General features: G+C 36.1%; 1 protein-coding gene across 5 annotated transcripts in view; it reads right to left on the reverse strand.

The window, feature by feature from the left end:
- LOC128997891 (erbin-like) overlaps positions 1 to 17,843 on the reverse strand; it is a 95,518-nt gene extending 77,675 nt beyond the window's left edge. The window contains exons 1-3 of one of the 5 annotated variants that reach the window (XM_054423675.1): positions 17,752 to 17,843; positions 9,542 to 9,702; positions 9,008 to 9,143 (exon numbers count right to left, since the gene is read on the reverse strand). In XM_054423675.1, coding sequence (XP_054279650.1) covers positions 9,008 to 9,143; positions 9,542 to 9,691 — 286 coding nt within the window. In that variant the 5' untranslated portion in view covers positions 9,692 to 9,702; positions 17,752 to 17,843. Of the gene's footprint in view, positions 1 to 175; positions 217 to 9,007; positions 9,144 to 9,541; positions 9,703 to 13,919; positions 14,164 to 15,417; positions 15,469 to 17,751 lie in introns of those variants that run through there. The other 4 variants (XM_054423674.1, XM_054423677.1, XM_054423676.1 and 1 more) reach the window with 4 other exon arrangements.
- Positions 17,844 to 18,251: the final 408 nt, after the last annotated feature.

Below are 18,251 nucleotides of genomic sequence, written 5' to 3' on the forward strand. Positions count from 1 at the left end.
TCTGATGCACTGGGAACGCCATGTAATTACGGCATAAGTTACAGGCTATGTAACTAAACGGGCGCTTCAAGAGGTCTGCACCAGAGCCTATGGTAACCATGGTAACCGTAGCACGGCTAACAGTCTATATTTAATTCTTTTTGTCTATATAACTTAAGTTGGGAATTTCTTTTACCTTAGTTGGGCCTTAAGTGTGTGACCTGTGGCCTAGGAAAGGTCATAAGTATTGTTATAAGTTGTGTTATATTGTAATGGCTCATTACTCTATGTTGTTCCTTTTGTACTTTATAAGCAACGACTTGCAGTTTATTCTTTTTTTTTTACTAATGGATTTTGGAGCGAAACCGCTAACTCCCTCTCTCTGATTTTGGGCTTCATAAAGAGAACATGTAATCTGTGAATTAAATATTGTGTTATGTTAATAAACGTTATGTTGAACCAGTAGAATCTGAGTATTTATTATTAAAGCCCCACTTGCAACTAAATAATTAATTAAATGAATCCAAATTAGAATATGGCGCAGTCTTTGAGTTATTGCAAGTGGGTGAAAATTTTAAGCAAAAGTAACCTAGGCCTAGTAAGTAATCGAGCCTATTTGGTAAGTACGGTACAGCGACAGCATGGCGAGCATAGGATTTTTAAAACCACCAGAACCATTAAATATCACCGAAAATGTTGCTCAAGAATGGACTATATTTAAACAACAATTTCTTCTCTTTCTAAAAGCTACCGAGGCTGGTAGTAAAAGTGATGAAATTAAAGTTGCCCAGTTGTTGAATGTGATTAGGAGGGAGGCATTGGCCATTTTCCAAACTTTTAAGTTGGGGGACATTGATAAACTTAAATTGGACGATGTCCTTAAAGCATTTGATAGGTATTTTAACCCTCGCAAGAACATTGTTTATCAAAGGTTTTTATTTTTCCAAAGAGTTCAGAAAGAGTCCGAGCCCTTCATACATTTTCTGACAGACTTGAGAAAACTTACGTCCTTTTGTGACTTTGGGGAGCAGGAGGATAGTTTAATAAGGGACAGACTAGTTTTGTGCATTAAGGATGAAACTTGCAAGAACGTTTGCTCAGGGTTCCGGACCTTTAACTCGATGAGGCAATTAAACATTGCCAACTATCTGAAGCAAGTAGGGAGCAGTTTTCAGCTTTGTGTGGAAATCGTAGGCCTAATCTATTTCAGTCCAATGGGGATATACTAGCAGTACCGGTAGTAAAGCCTGAACAAGAATCAAATATTACGCTTGGTTCAAATGGACCGAGTCAAGTCAAGGAAGAGGTGCATGCAGTTGAGGGTGGTCGCGGAAGACATCAACAGTACCATAGGCCTAAGCCTAGTACGAAGGTAGGCTACAAAGGTAATGCTAAAGGTAATGAATATAAACTTAATGTGTATCTGTGTAAATGTTAGATTTAATTGACCAGCTTATAAAAGGCAATGCCTTAATTGTGGGGAACTGAATCATTTTGTAGTGGGATGTACAGAGCCTAAAGCTAAAAATAAACCTGTAGGAATGCAAAAGCCTGTTAATGAAGTGTATGGAGTTGATGCAGACCCACATAACTTTCGAATTGATGCTCTCGATTCTCTTAAACCTAATTTCAACCCTCCAAGTATTAATTGGTATTAATTGGTATTGTATTGGTATTAATTTCGGACCATTTATTGCACAATTGCAGGGTTTTATTAAAATGTATCTTAGAAACTTAAAAACACTCTAAAGTATACTGTTTTATATATCATTTTGTTTGGAAAATTATGGGCTTCAATGTAATAAATAAAACATTATAAAAAAAATGTCCAACAATTTTTGTGGGGTTAACATTTTTCAAAAATTATATAAATGAAAAAATGGTATGTTTGCGCTAAATAAAAATTTTATTATTTTAACTTAGGTCTACAAATATTTTAAAATAGCCATTTGTTCTAAATTTTATGAGGATTCCAAAAATATAATAATATAAGAAAGTAGGTTTGCAAATAAATAAGTTATGGGTGAAAAACAGATTTCATACATTTAGCGTTAGCTAAGAATGCATAGCCTAACCATAGCTAGTAATCTGGCAGATAATTTACATCAATATCACTACCTACTTCTTCAGGATCATCAACCAGCCCTTCAAAATCACTCAAATCTTCTTATAATGCACCACATATATCACTACTTTTTATTTTTAACACTAAAACAATGATAAACGTAATAAAACACATCAGTCATTGGTGCGAGGTTAACCAAGTTGTTTACAAATACGCACGTCATCTGTCTGCTACAATATTTTCGGAACTAAAATGAAAAGCGTCTAGAAACAGACATCAGGAGAAAGCTTAGAATCTGCTGAAAACAACGATACCAATCTCGATCCAGTATATTTATGTGCCCAGCCCTACAATGTCTGCGTATGAGATCCCTTGGACTATTGATGGGAGATCAAAGGGAAGAACAGGTTACCATAGTCAAAAGGCTCTCACGGTTCACCAAGGACCTGGGATTTGACGGAGAATGAGGACCTGTGAACGAGGGTGCACAATAAGCTGTTTTCTAGCTGTAATGCAATCCCATGGTGACTTGTAAGCCTGGCCCTCTGTTAAAAAAAAAAAAAAATCTCGATCCAGTTCAATCTGATTTGGTCAGTCCCAGAGCCTTCGCCGTAAACTATGTTTGTGCGTCGATTACGCGACGCTTAACACTCGGAAGGTTAAGGAGGAAGTGAAAGGCTGGTTACAAACAGTAAAAATCAACAATACGGATGTAATTTTTAAGTTGGACACGGGGGCGGAAATAAATTTACTGCCATTAGAAACTTTGAAGAAATGTTCACCTGAGAGTAAACTTGAAAAATGTGATTTAAAAGTTAGAATCCTATGGCGGTTTCAAGTTGGTTCCCGTAGGAAAAGTAACTATAAGAGTATTTATTATTAAAGCCCCACTTGCAACTAAATAATTAATTAAATGAATTCAAATTAGAATAAGTATGAAATATTTTTAAATGGTTGTTTAGTAGCCTACCTGAAGTAGGCTATTATATTAGAAGCACAATTAATTGAACATATCTAGGTCCTACCATTTATACTAGAAATCAAGATGGCCTTGGTCTACGCAATATCATAGTCTTAACTTCATTATGTTAACAATAGGCTATTATTGAAAAGGCACTGCATTAGAGTTGCTTATTTGGATAAACCCAAGTGAAAAATTGCCAACTATGACTTCCGGCTTATTTTCTAACTCTGTCAACCATTAGTATAGGCCCAAGCCTAGGCCTAACTTGGTGGAATATTAGAATCAAGCTTAACATGTATAAAAAATGTATTCATGGTGATACTTAAGCCAATTCAAACCCTAGAAGTATGCCTAGGGGTACAGTTCCGCAGAGAACCTGCAATGTATTATCAATTTAAATATCAATACGGTAGGTACCTATATCGATTTTGGTTCGGTTTGATATGAGCTATTGCTTCTACAATATTTGTGTTGTGTAGGCCTAAACGTGGAATTGAGTTATTATTGATTTTGTAACTCAACCAAAATCAAAATGTATTTTATGAAAGTAAAGAATAAAACAAACAATAAGATAACTAAGGTATCTTAACCTAACTTAAAACTTATTAATATAACTTCAGTCAATAACTGCATACGGTTTGAAAATTTATAATTTCTTCCGTTTTTAGTCGCTCAAATTTAAAATAATACCCCCGCCGCAGCAAACCTGTAGACCAAGCAAAGTTCCATTTGCTTGATTGGATTTACAATAAAATGTCTCCTTAATAATGTCATATTTGGGCTATAACCTATTTAAATTCAATTAGTTTAACGAGTACTTAGGTTTGCTGCAACAGGGAGTGTAAAAAAGGGTTTTTTGTTTTAAAAATGTTAGTAGTTTAGTAAGAAATGAATGTATTTTATGATATTCAACCATATACAAAGCACTTTGATCAAAATATGCTCAAAAACAAGCAAACTGCCCATAAGAATAATATAGGTATTTAAAATTTACAATTTTTTTGAATTTTCTCCGTACAGTAGCTATTAGATGCATAATATAATGCTTCATTATACTTAATTATTTGTTTTTTAAGCTCTACGAAATGGTTTGGAAAGAAATTGTAAAATTTTTTGTTTGAAGGGTCAAAAATGAGAAAACCAAAAAGCATGGGCAAAAGGCTTGAGGCAAAACAATGTGCGCATGCGACAACACCACGTTCAGCGCAGTGACAGCCCCAGTCAAAATCAGTGTGAGCTTCCAACGATTAGTAATTATGACATTTTTCCGGATCTGCTCTTAAGGCAGCTCTTAACCTCTCTGCTCTTAACCTGCAATGAATGGTTTCAAGTTCCTTTTTTGGTTGATGGGATGCACCCACGATTCTCTGTTAGGGAGATCATCCATTACATTCATTAGGTACCATATAGCAGCTATGGCAGCAGCCTCTTCTTCGCCTTCTGCATTCATTCTCACAAAATGTGTAGTAAAAAGAGTCAAAAAATGTACAAACAACCTCACAACACACAGTATCTCACTTTACTGAAACCATGGGATCGACCATGTGGGTGCTCAAGTCGCCTTGTCGTGCCGTGCCGTATGCATCTCAAATCTCCATCGGGCACGGCAAGGCGTGGCAAAGACGTCTCGCCTCGCCTTGCCGTGCCGTGCTGTATCAAGTGTGCGGCCGGCCTTACACTTGATAGTTAGTGTAACTAAGTTAAGTTAAATAGCTTATAGCTTACCGGATAACGTTAAGTTGCCTAATATTAAATTCAAAATAACACTTGAAAGATCATATCTCAATAATGACAGTAATTTAAGTTCCTTCCTTGCCTAGTCTCTAACCAATGGCCATGGCTACCTCAGTTCCTAACCTAGATCTCGTGTTTGCCAATGATAACAGTCACAAAGATAGGAATAAAGTGAATTAACTCCTTCACCCTAACTACGGGGAGTAATATTTGCGTTTTATTCATTAAGTGAAATGATTGTATAAAAATGTTCACTATTTTATTTTTTAGCCAACATTAACAAAAATAACAAATACACCCAACAGAAAACACAAACAACAGACGACAATATGTAACTTAGCCTATGTTTGAAAAAAACTCTTTAAAAAAATCTGATTGGCATAGGCAGAGTATGTTATAACAATAATGTTGAAAATTAATAATATAAAAGGACAATGTTAAAACCACTTAAGTATTTTTAGAAACAGAAACCCATCATGCCGCCCAAGTGATACAGTTCACACATTATTTTAACAAGCAGCCCAAGGACTGTGGTCTTAATTAATTGAAGCCTAGGCCTACTAAACTAACAACCATAAACACATGTAAAAAGTTCAAACATGTCACTACCTAAAATTGTTATCGATTGTAATACATTTCGGTGAATATTTTTATATCCCATATTTATTTCCTCATATGAATAATTTTTTTTAGAATAATTATAATTTAGAGACTTATTTTGCATAAACCATTGACTAATATAATATACCTACAGATATTAAACTGTTTACTCCATGGATGAAAGAAATAATAGAACTCACTTCAGTCACTAGAATTCACAAATTTAAATTTGTTTGGCTAGATTTCCACTAACATATTCACTTAAACTTGTCGGATATATTTCCTATTTAAATAAGATGAATTTAAATGAATAGGGTTTGCTGGTACAAATAAGGTAACCTAATGAGGTGTGCTTGTTAATTTAAATTTGGATAGCTTAGTATGAAATTGAGCACATTTTTGTACCAAATTTCATTAAAATCTCATCATTTTTGCTCAAGTTATCACGCTAATGGGCACATAGACCTATATAAACATAAATATATACACTGCATATCTATATAGATACATATGTACATATATATATGAATTTGAACGGATGGTGTTTTTGCCTCTGGGGAACTCAAAACGAACAATTAAATTGGTCCCGGGTTTAGGTCTTACCATGCAACCTAAGGTAAATATTCCCTAAATGGAAAATTTGCTAAAAGGAAGAGAAACCAAAGGTATGGAGTGAATTCTCTGAAATTACATTGTTTATGGATGGCGTATTTTAATATTGTAACTTTTTTGTAGTATTTTCGGATGAGCAGATGAGCATAACTTTGGCAATCTAATGACATTGAAGACGACGCACGACATTTGAAAAATACACTAGGTTTTGGATTCTTGTTATACCAGAAGAGTTAAATGTCATACATGCTACAGGACACATGTTGACATTTAGCCACCTATTTTGTCGATGAAAATATTTGTATTTTAAAAGCATATTTTCCATATTTAACAATGTCAATCCAAAACTGAACAATATGGATATGAAAATAGAGCAGTAAAGGGTGTGTGAGCGAGCGACTTCTCGCCTAGTATGGCCGGTGCCGTAAGATAACATGGGCAGCATATTTGTCGCCCTAACCAAAAAACGCTCCCGGTCGCGTTTATTTTTCTGTCGCCGGTGGTCGGTGGTCGCGAGTCACTTAGTGTGGCCGCCTCCATTTAATTTAATGCTACGCACTTTCATTCGTGGTCGCCGCGGTCGCCAAGTGTGGCCCTAGCCTTAAGGAGAAGACCGGCATTTTAAATTAGAAACCCTACATCCTAAAGCCCCCTGGTTTCTCCCCGGCAACCCCTAACTGAACTTAAACTATTTCATAATTATAATTGGCTTCCCTGATAATTAATGCAAATTACTTAGATACTAAATACTTATGTTTAATTTGGAGCTGGCAGCAAAAGATTCCGGCGATGTCCAAGAGCCAAGGCGAACGAGAGAAATTTTTGGTAAGCTCGTTGTTTTATGTTCTATTGCCGTTGACCGCTGATACGCTTCGGCCAGTAAGTTGTTGCTCGCGCGCTGAGTTTATATATATAAAAAAGACGCGCACGGCACACTGTACAAGCAATGTATATTTTAGACTTTTTGCCCTTTTGGCCTTTTTTTGTAAAAAATAGTTTTAGTAAAACAGACACACATGAATATGTACACAGTTACAACACACGAAACCGTTGCAATTTTATATCTAGACAGTGTCGATACAGCACCACAGCTACTAGTTTTATTGTAAAGTCCAAACAGTATTATAATATGTTACCTTATAGAACAAGATGTTTTAATTGTTCTAAATTTAAAATAGTACTTAAAAACTACCTGTTAAACCTGTGTCCATATAGAGAAATAGACTTCATAAATGATGTTAAATTAAACCTAAGTTAAAACTTTAGTTCTAAGACATTTCCTTGACTGTGCCATGCATGTACACCTGTGTAACGGCAATAAAGCATTCTTATTCTTATCCTTATAGCACAGGAAAAGCAATGGACCAAGAATAGACCCTTGCGGACCCATATTTTATTGATACTAAAGAATAGACCCATATTTTATTGTCTTTCAATCTGATGCTGTCTTACGGTAATGATTTTATTGTTTTTTCGATGTGTGATTTCCACATATTGAGTTCTATTTGTTAGATATGAATTAAACCATTGCAATGAATTATTTAATACAGTGGAACCTCTTTAATCCGAACTAATTGGGACCAGGGGTGGTTCGGACTAGTGAATAGTTCGGATTACAGAACATATTGTTGTTTTTACATAACAATAGCTAAAACATGGCTAAAATGGATCAACATTATTTTGGTAAAAGTGAAAAAATTGTTTTATAATTAAAATACAGTGTTTATTTTATAAAGTAGTAAACATTGTGAATAAACAGTACAGTACATTAAATACAGTATACAATAAATAACTGCTGTACTGTGTATAGAGTACAGCAATGAGGGGTTCGGATTAGTGGACGTTCGGATTACGGGGGTTCGGATTAAAGAGGTTCTACTGTACTCCAATAGTTTCTATTTTTTTTTTTTCAAAAGTAAAGCGTGTTTGACACTATCAAAAGCTTTAGATAGGTCCATGAATATGCCAATTATATTTTCACCTTTATCAACACGGTCAATTACTGACTCTATAAATGAAACAGCAGCAGTAACAACCGATCTCCTAGACCTGAATAGTGTTGGCTATGAGATTAAAGTGAATTTATTTTATTGAAAGTTCAGCTTGAAGGTACAGTCCCGTAGACAAAATTTAGTAAGTTAAATAAATATTGATTTGTGTATCAATCCTGAAATGACAAGATACCTGAAGGTTACCATCCGGTCGTGGAAAATGGCGAAGGCGAAACTAAGTCTGAGCACACATCACGTTCACGCTTTTGGGCTGGAGCGACGCGATGTTTTCTTTCTTGACATCGGAATGTACGTATCCCACTTTAGTTTATGGGAGTTTGTGGCCAATTTACGAGGAAGACGCGGTAGAACGTTTGTGGACCGACCCACATTTGGCACTGACTTTAATAGTATTTTGTAACTCATTAGGCTTTTTACAATGTTTGGCACATGAAATAATAAAATAAAACTGGGGAAAAACTTGTTTATTAAAACGATACACGGGGGTTAAACTGTAAAAAAAACTATTAAATGATTAATTGAAGAATGAGAGGTGGCCGGTACAAAACCATTTAGCTGGCCGAGATCATGTTGTTGACTGACAAGTTTGAATAGACTGAGGGGTTTTCCGGCGGTCAGCTTACCGATAACGAGAAGAATGGAGACTGATGCACTGAGGCCAAGGACTTTGCTTCTTTGGAATGAATGTTGGCGGGTTGAGTTTGAATATTGAAAAATAAATTAAATATTTCCTTTACATTAAAGAATGTTATTATTTAAGTTCAATACGTTCACTGAATATGTAACAGATAGGAATCCAATTATAACAGCACTAAACTCTGATTTCAGTACTTTTTGCTGACAGCATTTTGTTTTTAAGCTGTGCCAAATGCTCAATAATAAAAATTAAAAATAATGGCCAAATGTTATCTTGATCAAATTCGTTGAGAAAAAAACCAATCTTGATATCAACCCCACATTCTTTTCAATCCGACAACATCCTGGTCCCTTACCCGTCAGATTATCGAGGGACAACAGTGTTTATAACAAAACATTACTTACAATTTCTACTCAGATCTAGATTTTTCAGGTGAACAAGAGATCCTATGGCAGTTGGTAAGTGAGCGATGTCATTGTCGCTGAGATTCAAATATTGAATACTCTGGCAGTAAAATAGAGGCAATGGAAGGTCGCGAATCTGCAAAACACAAATTCAAAGTTAATAATATGTTATGAAACTTGAAATGTTGTGATGTTTCTGTATTGTGTTTGTGGGCTAGTGTTGTGAGACCATGCATCTCAAAGCAAGAAAGAGCTGTGGCTAAAACAGAGATCTTTCCAATGGAATGTGTATCCCGTGAGTGTTAGGGAACAAACCTCTGCTAGGAGTGTGAATGGAGCCAAGTTCTTGAACACCATTTTCTGTCTATAGGACCGATCAAGAGAACAAAAGCACAAATCGGGAAAATCAAAGATACAGTTTGTTGATTTTAATTGATTTTAGATGATTAAGTTGCCTTCTCTCAAAGCCATAAAGTGTCCTTTCTCACAAGAAACTGAAAATATTAATACCTACACTTGAATGATAGCACTTACCCTATTAGAACTCAGATGGAGAGTATCAAGAGTACGTTCATGAAGAAAAATTGAGGGTGGGACATCATGAAGAGCAGAATTTGATAAATCAATTTCCCGAATTGCCTTTTCTTCAGTTGACTGACACCACGAAAAGCACGACAGTGGCATACTGAACCCTACTGGCAAAAACATAGGCTTAAAAGTTCAAATCCAAAAAGTTAAAATATACACAACTTAAACCTACAATTAAACCACCTAAAAGTGAAAGGACCATTTATTTGTGATCACTTTTACCTGCTTTTAGATATAGCCAAGGCTAATTCAGAATTTAAATCCTTAGATGTGGGTATTGTTTATGAGTTTGAAGTCATGATTTGTTATGTCAATCGTAACAAATTTAGTCTTTCAATAATATGTCCATATTTAAAAAAAATAAAAGAAAAAAAAATCCATGTTTTCCTCCTCTATACAAAGAAGCAATACAGTTGATGTATGTATTCTCTATTAAACTCACTATTGCTGTAAACTTCTACCCAAGCCATCCCACTGGCTGAACCCCACATAAATAAGCTTAATATGGATATAGAGTCCAAGATGACGGATACCGATATTTAAAAGTGTTCTTTTTATCATTTAAAACAGTTCAAATTATTTAAGGTAAATGCACCAGTAGCTGACAGTGCTCCAGAAGCTGACAGTTTGAGTTTCTTAACATTATAATGTGGTCTCTTAAAAATATTTACACATGATTGCATTGTTAGAAGAACATATGTTTATTCTTGATTTGTTTACAAAAAAATCAGTTAAATTTAGCCCATACTTGCGGAATGGTGGTGGTTTGAAAGCGACCCTGTCCGTACACATCACATTTAGTCGATTCCCTTAATGAAATTGTTAAGAAAGTTAGTTTAGTTTTTTGTCATTTCGCTAAATTTCTTAAATAGTATTAATGATTAGGCTCATTATTTTTATCAATTAAACCTTTGTTGACAATTTCATGAAAAAATTGGGGCGTTAGGGGTTTTGGAATTAAAATTATATCAATGTCAGGCTTTGGTACACAAAAGCCATACAAGTTCCACTAGCTGACAGGGGATATTTGCTACTTGCACAATATTAAATTGGTTTCACCCATCGAAATTTGCATGCTATTTATAATTTATGTGATCTCACATTTTTATAAAATGATTTTAATTTTTTAATTTATAAGCCAAATTATCTTAAAAAATGTATATTTTTTTAAAATATATATAAAATATATACAGGGTGACAAACAAGTCTGGAAACGGTTTAATATCTTTTTAAATAAATCCGTTAGAAAATTCAAACCTTTCACATCAACTTACATGTATGAAAACTACTTTTTCCAAGCATTATCATTTTTTTACCTCTACCAGGGGACGGCCTACGAGGAGTAGGTACATAATCTTTAATGTAAGCATATGTTGATATGCACATCATTTTAAAGGTCTGGTCAAGTGGAGTTCATTGCCAGAAACTGCGTCAAAAAAGGTTCATCCGTTACAAAATGGCGGCTGTCCAAAGTTCTTGTGGAATATACCCGCACAGGCCTTAGTATTGGTAAATACTCGTATTAAACATAAGCTTGAAAGCTGAAACTGAATTTTTAAGTCAACTAGCTCATAGATTAATATTATAAAATCTTCAAAACAAATTTTACCGAGTTTCAGATTTCCCGGCTAATGTTGAATATGAGTATTTACCAATACTAAGGCCTCTGTAGGTATATTCCGCAAGAACTTTGGACAGCCGCCATTTTGTAACGGATGAACCTTTTTTGACGCGGTTTCCGGCAATGAACTCCACTGGACCAGACCTTTAAAATGATGTGCATATCAACCTATGCTTACATCAAAGATTATGTACCTACTCCTCATGGGTCGTCCCCTGGTAGAGGTCAAAAAATGGTAATGCTTGCAAAAAGTAGTTATCATACATATAAGTTGATGTGAAAAGTTTGAATTTTCAAACGAATTTAGTTAAAAAGATATCAAGCCGTTTCCAGACTTTTTTGTCACCCTGTATATATATTTTAATGTAAATATTATTTATTTTAAAATATGTAAAATAAATTTTCTTAATAACGTTTTATGTGATTTTATAATTTAATTATTAAGTTAGATTTTATTCGTCTTATAAATTATAAAACCTTTAGGTTTAGCAGCTAATACATTTAAGTTCCAGTGTCAGCTACTGGGACAACTGACTGTCAGCTACTGGTACAAGCACTTTTTTCACTGTCAGCCACTGGAACACGTACAAAGGTTGAATTAAGTTTAAAAATGTTATAAAATATATTTAAAAAACCCTTTTTGTATGACAAATTTGAAAACTACACTAAATTTAGAATCACATAAAATCCGTAATATCTCTTTAGTTCCTATTTATTCAAAACCACGGATTATTAAGTGCGTATAGTTTCTTATACTGTCAGCTACTGGTGCGTTTACCTTACATGCATTTAACTTTTTACAGTTAATATTTGAGAGTTAAATACCAAGAACCCTTACATTTATTGGTTATTATGATTAGTTTTGTGAAATACCTAGTTTTGGTGAAAGTAAAATTCCAGGATTTCATCTGTTAATGCACTTGGAAAGAACTTGGAAGCATTTAGTGCAAAGATCATTCCAAGTGCATTAATAGCCTAGATGCCTAATGACAATAAAACTTGAATAACTAGAACGACCTCATCATTTACAAATCGTCAATGCAACTTGTTACCGTAGTCTATTCAGCCACCTTGTCACTCTTGGCCAGCCAGGAGGAGTGCCACTAAAGCCTAAAAGCGACACTAGTGCTCGCAGCCGCAAAATCATCTGTAGATTGGCTGGAGGGAGACTGCGCCACTAAATGCCTTGATGAGCTAGGTAGTCCTCGTCACACCGTCTTAAGGGTTTATTCGATGTTGGGAGGAATCAATTAAATAACATATTAGACAAGGCTGAATAAAACATGAGCAAGACGTTGGAGAAATTTTGTAGCGAGTTTTGTCGTCATTGAATGTCACCCTAGGTTATGTGTGGAAGATTTATGTTAAGTAGGCTATTTGAATTTCACTAGTTTTTAAATTATTATTGATTTGGATGGACCTGTTTCTGAACTTTCTGGACCTTACTTTTAAACCTTCCTAAACCTTTCCTAAGATCCTAATAAACAATAAACTACCAGTACCTTAAAAAGCGGAAACCACTGCAAATTGCGGAAAAGTACTGAACTACTTTCTAAATGCGCGGAGCACATCACACACACCAAGGAACAAGAAGAGATACAGATCTGCTTTGGTTGAAACAAAACAATGATCTTATTTAGGCATGTGGGGAAGGCAGGTAGGGGGTTTATGCGGATTCACGACTGCATTAAGTGTTGGTTAGACGACGAGAGAATTTGAAAAATACTTGAATTTTTTTAATTGTCTTGTCGATTAACCATTAATTCCAAAAGATAAAAAACAATGTAGGCGTAACATCAATAAACAACCTGATTAACTATAACAAAGCTATAACCTACACACCTTAACAAATGGTTTAAGGTATTTTATTGCGTTTTAGGAACGTAGGAATGGTTTAGGAAGACTAAAAGAAAAGTCCAGAAAGTTCAGATTTGGTCTAAGTTACCTTGAATTGCTGGTGTCACCAGCTTAGGAGCATTTAGGCCTACCAAAGACAAAATAGCTTATTCCCTATATGGGAAATTCGCTAAAAGGCTTTGTTGCTGAAAGATATAGGCCTATAGGATATCAAATTCTTCCTCCTCAGAGTCAAGAGTTGGCTTTGAGAATTAATTGAATTAATTAATTCTGTAACAGCACATGGACCCTCTGGAAAACATAACTGACATCTCACACATACACACCCTTACACACTGGATAGAGGTGAGTGACTGCCAGGTACTTAGTATAGTTAAAAGGTTTTAAGGATGACAAATTAAAAAAAAAATGTTTTTTTCATTATTTGACCTATTTTGAACACTTTTTACACTTGACACTTTTGGGGCAAACGCCTATTTCACCCTGAAAATAACATTTGAAAATCGCAGAGTGCCAAAAATTGTTTTTTTTATATACTTTTAATGTATTTTTACTAATACTTAGGACATTTTTTTACACTTTTCCTTTCTAGCACTTTTTCGGCATCTGCCGTTTTTACCCGGAAAATCAGGTTTGAAAAATCATTAAAAAATGCAAAGTGCAGAAAATGCCCGGCCCACTCCTCTAACAAACTAAATATAATCCAACCTAACCTAACGCAACCTGACCTAACCCATGCTTAGGTTAGCAAGATGCCAAAAATGACAGACTTTTTGTGAAATCAAGGTTAGGTTAGGTTAAGTTATGTTAAGTTAGGTTAGGTATGCAGTGCTGGATTTAGGGTACCTGCGGCCCTAGGTCCAATTAATCGAGCGGCCCCCACCCCTAAGGAGAAAATTCCTGGTGATTGCAGCTTAAATACAGTTGAATAGGTGATTGCAGAAAATAAATTGTGAACATCTCCCGTGGGCTGCAATCACGGAGACATCATCATCAACAGCTTACTTGTGTAGTAGGGGTAGCCCTTTTGAGTCCAGGCTAGTCGGCATCTAGGTAGGTCAAGGAGATGGCCATGTCGTGTTTGATAGGAATGCTGGTCCTCACGTCGAGCAAGTTTTGTCGAATTTTCTTTAAGTAGCACCATGCTATACGTACTGGCTATAGATGGTCAGAACCTTTAGGTCTTTGAAGATAGGTCTACAGTGGTCACGATGTCCGGCGGACGTAATCACCCTCAAAGCCATTTTCTGAAGAAGCAAGATGTCATGTGCTGCAGCTGTATGGCCCCAGAGCAATGCCATAGCTGACATGGCTTTGAAAGAGAGCATGGTACACTGTGACTAAGTACGGTTTAGTGATGACCAACACAAGTTTCCTTAGGAGATAGACCACTCTGGCAAGCTTGACACATACCTGGCTAATGTGGTGTTTCCAACCTAACCTGGAGTCGATCCAGAAGCCAAGGAGTTTAACAGCTTCCTCACCCAGATAGTTTGGCCTGAGTGTGCACAGCAGTGATTGAGTCTTCTCGTCATTTATCTTTAGCAAATTCTGGTTGAACCACTCCTTTGCATTAGCAAGAAGGCATTCTGCATCAGTGCGTATTTGGTTTAGGTCCCTGCCTCTCGTGATCAGAGTGGTGTTGTCTGCAAATAGCAAGGTTTGATTGTTTGGATAAATCATTTATAACGATAGTAAAGAGGAGATGGCCAAGGACTGAGCCCTGGGGGACTCCGTGTCTTAACAGCTTTACACCAGATGTTGCACCGCCGTACGAGACTACTTGCTTACGACCTTCAAGATAAGAGTTAATTGTCTGCAGGACCACGCCAGTTACCCCATACTTCCTGAGCTTGGACAATATGATTTCATGGGACACCACGTCGAAAGCTTTGCTTAAGTCACACATGTTAAGCAGGACTGAATCTCTGGCTTCAAAAGCATCTGTGATTTGGTCGACCAGGCTAACCAGGGCTGTCGTGGTGGATCGTCCCTTTCTAAAGCCGTGCTGGGCATCTATAAGTAGGCTATTAGACTCAAAATACTCAATCAGCTGTACCTTCATTACAGACTCAATTACTTTGGAGAGAGCAGGCAGAATGGCAATAGGTCTGTAGTTAGACAGCTGTGAGGGGTCACCTTTTTTAAAAACAGGGATGGCCCGCGCAGTCTTAAGCACATCAGGGAAACAGCCGTTTCTCAAACAGTGGTTGATAATATCCGTGAGAGGATCCACAATGGTGTTAACAACAGCCTTTAGTACTGAGCAGGAGACACCAAAAACATCCTGGCTATTTGAGCTTTTAAACCCTCTAACAAGTTTAATAATAAAGCTAGGGCTCACCTTATTCCAATGGTTTAATTTGTAGACAGATGAGACATCCAGGAGGGAAGCCGCTGGGTCAGTCTGCAAAACAGGTAGACTGACTACAACATTATCAGCAATTTGGGAGAAATAGTTGTTGAAATCGTCAGGAGAAACAGCTGCTACAGTCTTAGGTCTAGGAGACCGATGAGAATTTACAATGTCCCATGCTGCTTTCCAGGTGTTGGACGCCTCCTTTATTTTAGACACATTGTAGCTTTTTTTTGCTTCATTTACTTTAGAGCGATAAAGTCTTTTAGTTTGGAGGTACAAGATATGGAGTCTTTCTTTCCGTTCAGGAACAGTAGACGTCTTATAGAAATCATGTAAGATACAGATATAAGAACGTAATTTGGCCAGTTCCTGGGTGTACCAGGATTTATCAAGTTGGGATTTGTTGGTTAAACGGGGCTTAGCCTTCACAACTTTGAGAGGAAAAACTTGGTTAAAATTTTCTATGAAAATGTCAAAAAAGTGGTTAAATTCTACCTCAGGTTCGGAACGAACATTTGGTACGGTTCAACAAGCATTGAACAATTTGTGGCACAATAGAGGCATATCATTGTCATTAATGGCCCTTTTAACACTAACGTACTTTATAGACCAATCAGGTTTATTTAAGCTGAGGCTTACCTTGTTGGAGCTAATAGTAACCAAAACTGCACTGTGGTCAGCCACAACAGGTTCCCTGATGTCCACTTTCCAGTCCCAGGAGTCAATGTTAGTTGCTATGGAGTCAAGGCACGCCTGCCCACGAGTGGGTTGTCTGGTAGTGAAGTATAGCCCATAGCTGCGAAGTAGGTTTGAGAAAAGTTCTTCATCTCTGGAGCGACACTCGAGGTGAATATTGAAGTCTCCACATAGGACTATTTTCTCAGGTTTAAGATTGTTTAGCAGGTAGTGTAAGCAGGAGTTCAGCAGATCAAGGAAGAGATCCACTTTACCGTCTGGGGATCTGTACACAGACAGCACAACAATTGAGAAGTCCAACAACAGGACTGCAGTCACTTCAAGTTCGAGTTCTACACAGAATCTCACAGTGTCTATTTGTTTACATGCTAGGTCACAGTTACTACAAATAGCAACACCACCATGGAGTCTTTCACTTCTACTGAAAATATTTACAAGATTGAGGTTAGCTAAGTTTGTGTAATAACACTCTTCGCCATTTGCTAGCCAATGCTCTGAGACACAAAGGATATCGCATTTGATTTCTTCTACAAAAAGGGACACAAGTTCACTTTTATTCCTTAGGCACTGGACATTAAGAGCACAAATAGTAATAGGCCTATCTTGGTGCTTGCCATAGATTACAATGGTGTGAGTGCTATTTTCCTCAATAGGCTTGGGCGAGTCGTCTGCTTTCACTACGTGTGAGGTTTGTTCCCCACTCGGCGGAATAAAAAACGCTTCACCAAGGTGTTTTTAGGCCATATGGCAGGGTTCATTAGCTCATCCTTTCGGTCAAAGTCAACGGAGAGTCGAAAACTTGCATTAAACCCCTTAGTTTCCAGCTTTTCTGCAGTCACTGCAATGTTAGGAAATGACTTTTTCACAAAGTCACTAACAGCTTCGGTAGTTGTATCTCCCTTTAATCGGCCTACAAAAATCCAGGTTTTCTTCTGTCCAGCAGCTATTATTTCGTTTCATCAGAAGTTCCGATTACAACATTGGAATTGGATTTTGCTTTTTTCCTATTTTCAGTGTTGCCAACACTCCGTCTAGCAGGAGTAGTTTTGTCATCGTTTTTATTGTTCAAATCAAAAGAGTTTTGTTTTTTTCCTGCAGTGACATTGCTGAATGCATTTTTTGTAGCAGAAGCATAACTTCTGTGCCTACATATAGAGAAGCTACAGGTAGAGGTCCTTTAACTAAATGATTCCTTGATGATCCAACAAAAAAATAATGGATTTAATGAGCTAGATGGATCCTACGAACAACTGGCATAAATTTAAGTAATATATTAATGGGCCTTTAACCTACTATTATACTATCAAAGTAAAAATAGGCTAACCAACTGATGAAATCTACAATTCTGTTTTAGGCTGTAATAAATTAAATGCCTTAGCTTATTCTATTGCATAGTAAGCACAGTGGTGTCCACCAATTAAGTTACATGAAAGATAGGCCTATGTTAACTTTATGCTAAGATTATTTATGCAAATACTTCTGTACTTTGAATAAGAAATTTTGATTACGATAGCCTAGGTAGAAGATTCAGTATTTAACAGATAGACTATCATAAGACACAAATTATATTAATTATTAAACAAGCTCAATTCTTATAAGACCGTTATGAGGTAAAATACTTACTGATTGTTTTCAGCCAATAAAGTTATGAATTTCCAATATCAATCATTTCAATTTAGGGTCATCATAGCGAATTAGGTTAGTATTTACAAAAGTCCATTCATGAAATGACAAGACAAGACAACAAACAAAACAAAACAAACTGTAACTGGATGAAAGTTGAAATATGCATTACCAACATGACAGTACAAAATATGTCAGTGGAAATTAAAAGTGTCACATTTTATTATACAATGTGTTTTAAAAATCTTATTTTTATTTTTAATGGAGCATTAATTATTAATGTTAATAGTTGGGTTGTTTAGCTTATTGCCAAAATATACTGACTTTCTTTGGTAATGTTATATAGTAAGCATAATAAGTGATTTTATGTTTCTAATGACGCCATCAATCCCCCATGGGATAAAAAGTGAAGAACCGGTGATAAGGTAATAAACGAGCAAAGGGTTAAAATCCATTGGTCACATTTTTAGCCTTACAATTGATATTTTATTTTATGCTAA

Source organism: Macrosteles quadrilineatus, unplaced genomic scaffold (assembly GCF_028750875.1).
Source record: "Macrosteles quadrilineatus isolate MER2022 unplaced genomic scaffold, UCM_ALF_1.0 Scaffold_7__1_contigs__length_78375512, whole genome shotgun sequence".
Lineage (NCBI taxonomy): Eukaryota > Metazoa > Arthropoda > Insecta > Hemiptera > Cicadellidae > Macrosteles > Macrosteles quadrilineatus.